Source organism: Anguilla rostrata, chromosome 12 (assembly GCF_018555375.3).
Source record: "Anguilla rostrata isolate EN2019 chromosome 12, ASM1855537v3, whole genome shotgun sequence".
NCBI lineage: Eukaryota > Metazoa > Chordata > Actinopteri > Anguilliformes > Anguillidae > Anguilla > Anguilla rostrata.
Window position 1 is genome coordinate 40,999,443 of NC_057944.1, and position 5,000 is coordinate 41,004,442.

Genomic DNA, 5,000 nt, shown 5'->3' on the forward strand with positions numbered 1-5,000 from the left:
GAGAGAGAGAGAGATGGTTAGGACAGAACAGTGGTTTCTCTTCATCAGTCAGAATTTTACCGCGCATAAACACACACACACACACACACACACACATCCTAATGGGTAAGGACAGGACATGCTCATTAGTGTGACAGCACAATTACAAGCCCTCAATTCTGAAAATCAATCAGCCACTTCAGACAAACTCATTCATCAGACCTGACCCTCCACTGTCCTTACAGGACCCATGGTCCTCACAAGACTGTAGATGTTACACACTCTACAGGGGCCCTACAGAATCCACGGTCCTCATAAACCTGTAGAGACATTACACACACTACAGGGGCCCTACAGAATCCACGGTCCTCATAAACCTGTAGAGACATTACACACACTACAGGGGCCCTACAGAATCCACGGTCCTCATAAACCTGTAGAGACATTACACACACTACAGGGGCCCTCCAGAATCCACGGTCCTCATAAACCTGTAGTGACATTACACACGCTACAGGGGCCCTACAGAATCCACGGTCCTTATAAACCTGTAGAGACATTACACACACTACAGGGGCCCTACAGAATCCACGGTCCTCATAAACCTGTAGAGACATTACACACACTACAGGGGCCCTACAGAATCCACGGTCCTCATAAACCTGTAGAGACATTACACACACTACAGGGGCCCTACAGAATCCACGGTCCTCATACACCTGTTGAGACATTGCACACGCTACAGGGGCCCTACAGAATCCACGGTCCTCATAAACCTGTAGAGACAATACACACGCTACAGGGGCCCTACAGAATCCACGGTCCTCATAAACCTGTAGAGACATTACACACACTACAGGGGCCCTACAGAATCCACGATCCTCATAAACCTGTAGAGACATTACACACACTACAGGGGCCCTACAGAATCCACGGTCCTCATAAACCTGTAGAGACATTACACACACTACAGGGGCCCTACAGAATCCACGGTCCTCATAAACCTGTAGAGAGATTACACACACTATAGGGGCTGAGAAAATTCTACAGCCCCACCAGCAACAGCTTGGCAGTACAGGCAGGAACAGCGACCTCATCTACTGCGGCAAATATGCTGAGTCAAGACTAACACAGCGCTACACAAGGCACACACATTTCAACAGAGTGCAATATTTAAACTGTCAAAGTCACCGACGTATGAGAACGAACTCCAGTAAATCCACAAAGTGCAACGGACAACCTGCTAGCATGCTAATATCTACCAAGAGATACGTGTTGCATGAGTTGTGATTTTGTGTACGCAGCAGAATGTGATTGTGTTTATAGTGTGGTGCACAAATATACTGCTAGAGAGGAAGAAAGAATGAATGTCTGAAAAGCACAAGCGAATTTCACATGGTGGTACAGACGTGCAATGTTTCTAATCCTTGCTAATTGATTGGCTCCATCCAAATGAATATCGACCAGGACTTCCAGTAAGAGTTCCTTCTTCACGACAGCTTCAGTGCTGACTAGCCAAACAGATACTGCGTGCCAATTCACCCCGAGGTCACAGCGGCGGACTCTTCTGTGGGCGGGGCATACGCACCGTGTTTGGCTGTAGTGTGATTAGAGGATGTGAGCTGGCAGCTCCGTCAGAGCCATGCTTTGTGTGGCTCTAAGCCACCACATCTGGTTTATACATCACAGTACAGAAATATACACACTGCAAATGACCTGGCTCTCCTGTCTTTCCATTTCATCCCTGCACTTCTTTCTGAAGTTTTATTAGGAATATGAGCTAAACATCATACACAGCCAAGCTATGAGCATGTGTGTGCACTGGTGTGTGTGTGCATGTGTGTGCAAGTGAACGCGTGTGTGTGTGTGCATGTGTGTGCATGGGTGTGTGTGTGCATGTGAACGCATGTGTGTGTGTGTGAACGTGTGTGTTTGCGTGTGTGTGTGTGTGTGAACGCATGTGTCTGTCCCCCCTTTTCTCAGGAATCGAACCCTGAGCAGTAAACCAGCCCGTGTGTGCTCTCTCCCCCCCCCCCCCCCTCCCAGGAACCCCCTGTTTATTCTGCATTTCTCTCGGTCCTCTATCACGTTTCCATGTCTCTGATCTACAAACACACACATGGCACTAATGACTGCTCCTCTGCTCAGGCACTCACTGCTCTCAGCGCCTCTTTAAAGGACCGGAATATTAATCGCAGCACTACTTAGGAATGCACCTTTTATTTAGTTATTTTTCAATAAAATTTTGTTTTGCCCATGTTTCTTTTGATACAATAATGACTTTTGCAAGTGCAGCTTGGTGTAAGAGTTTTGTCCTTAGTGATGCTAATTTCAATGATACTGAGGATTCAGGGAAAGATCCGTAATCACAATGAAGTCACATCCAGGACCATGTGTCAGGTGGGCATAAATATCATTACAGGCATTTAGCAGATGCTCTTATCCAGAGCGACTTTCACAAGCTCACATATCATTTACATCGGATCCATTTACACAGCTGGATATACACTGAAACAATGCAGGCCAAGACCACTGTGGGGAATAACCCAGCACTGAAACCCTGTGGCCAGTCCACCACAGCCCAACACCGCCATGGGGAATAACCCAGCACTGAAACCCTGTGGCCAGTCCACCACAGCCCAACACCGCCATGGGGAATAACCAGCACTGAAACCCTGTGGCCAGTCCACCACAGCCCAACACCGCCGTGGGGAATAACCCAGCACTGAAACCCTGTGGCCAGTCCACCACAGCCCAACACCGCCGTGGGGAATAACCCAGCACTGAAACCCTGTGGCCAGTCCACCACAGCCCAACACCGCCGTGGGGAATAACCCAGCACTGAAACCCTGTGGCCAGTCCACCAGCCAACACCGCCTGGGAATAACCCAGCACTGAAACCCTGGGCCAGTCCACCACAGCCCAACACCGCCATGGGGAATAACCCAGCACTGAAACCCTGTGGCCAGTCCACCACAGCCCAACACCGCCATGGGGAATAACCCAGCACTGAAACCCTGTGGCCATCCCACCACAGCCCAACACCGCCATGGGGAATAACCCAGCACTGAAACCCTGTGGCCAGTCCACCACAGCCCAACACCGCCATGGGGAATAACCCAGCACTGAAACCCTGTGGCCAGTCCACCACAGCCCAACACCGCCATGGGGAATAACCCAGCACTGAAACCCTGTGGCCAGTCCACCACAGCCCAACACCGCCATGGGGAATAACCCAGCACTGAAACCCTGTGGCCATCCCACCACAGCCCAACACCGCCATGGGGAATAACCCAGCACTGAAACCCTGTGGCCAGTCCACCACAGCCCAACACCGCCGTGGGGAATAACCCAGCACTGAAACCCTGTGGCCAGTCCACCACAGCCCAACACCGCCATGGGGAATAACCCAGCACTGAAACCCTGTGGCCCATCCCACCACAGCCCAACACCGCCATGGGGAATAACCCAGCACTGAAACCCTGTGGCCAGTCCACCACAGCCCAACACCGCCATGGGGAATAACCCAGCACTGAAACCCTGTGGCCAGTCCACCACAGCCCAACACCGCCGTGGGGAATAACCCAGCACTGAAACCCTGTGGCCATCCCACCACAGCCCAACACCGCCATGGGGAATAACCCAGCACTGAAACCCTGTGGCCAGTCCACCACAGCCCAACACCGCCATGGGGAATAACCCAGCACTGAAACCCTGTGGCCAGTCCACCACAGCCCAACACCGCCATGGGGAATAACCCAGCACTGAAACCCTGTGGCCAGTCCACCACAGCCCAACACCGCCATGCTGGACAGCGAAGAGAGAGATGCTAAATGCTGTTGCTTTTTAATGGTAATTTTAATGTGTTTATCTGCCTGTTAAAAACATCCACCTACCTGCAGCCTGGAGCACCAGCTGGAGTGTGGCTTTAGTCTGCTCTGCAGGGGTCTGGGGGAGAGAGCACAGCTCTATAAAAACCACAATCATCCACTCTACAGTATGAGCGTTCATACAGACACAGAGTATGAGCGTTCAACAGAGTATGACACAGAGTATGAGCGTTCATACAGACAGAGTATGACACAAAGTATGAGCGTTCATACAGACACAAAGTATGAGCGTTCATACAGACACAGAGTATGAGCATTCATACAGACACAGAGCAGCCTGAGAATTGGGTATACAGAACGAGTATGACGTCACAGAGTAAACGAGTATGACGTCAATACAGGAGTATGACGACAGATATAGCGTCATGACGCACAGGTAAACGAATTGAGCTCACAGAACAGAGTATGACCACAGTAACGTTCATACGACACAGAGTATAATCTAGTATGAGCATCTACGACACAGGGTGTACAGACAGGAGTGAAATGACTCGACACAGTTCAAGATCTAGATGCGTATACGACACAGGTGAAATGGATGTAATGACTGCACAGGTAATCTGATGTGATGACTGCACAGGTAAACTGGATGTGATGACTGACATAGGTAATGGGATGTGATGACTGCACAGTTAATCTAGATGTGATGACTGCACAGGTAATGTGGATGTGATGACTGTACAGGTAATGTGGATGTGATGACTGCACAGGTAATCTAGATGTGATGACTGCACAGGTAAACTGGATGTGATGACTGCACAGGTAAACTGGATGTGATGACTGCACAGGTAATGTGGATGTGATGACTGCACAGGTAATCTAGATGTGATGACTGCACAGGTAAACTGGATGTGATGACTGCACAGGTAATCTAGATGTGATGACTGCACAGGTAATCTGGATGTGATGACTGCACAGGTAACTGGATGTGATGACTGCACAGGTAATGTGGATGTGATGACTGTACAGGTAATCTAGATGTGATGACTGCACAGGTAAACTGGATGTGATGACTGTACAGGTAATGTGGATGTGATGACTGAACAGGTAAACTGGATGTGATGACTGCACAGCTAATGTGGATGTGATGACTGCACAGGTAAACTGGATGTGATGACTGCACAGGTAAAC

At 49.8% G+C, this 5,000-nt stretch overlaps 1 protein-coding gene across 7 annotated transcripts in view; it reads right to left on the reverse strand.

Annotated features, from left to right (window-relative positions):
* The window catches only part of rsrc1 (arginine/serine-rich coiled-coil 1), a 136,558-nt gene that overhangs the window by 59,858 nt on the left and 71,700 nt on the right, over positions 1 to 5,000 (reverse strand). For all 7 annotated transcript variants that reach the window (XR_010324665.1, XR_010324664.1, XR_010324663.1 and 4 more), the window contains exon 6: positions 3,876 to 3,927. Coding sequence is in view for 1 of the 7 variants with exons in the window: in XM_064303328.1 (XP_064159398.1) it covers positions 3,876 to 3,927 (52 nt within the window). In the remaining 6 variants the exon portion in view is untranslated. The remainder of the gene's footprint in view (positions 1 to 3,875; positions 3,928 to 5,000) is intronic.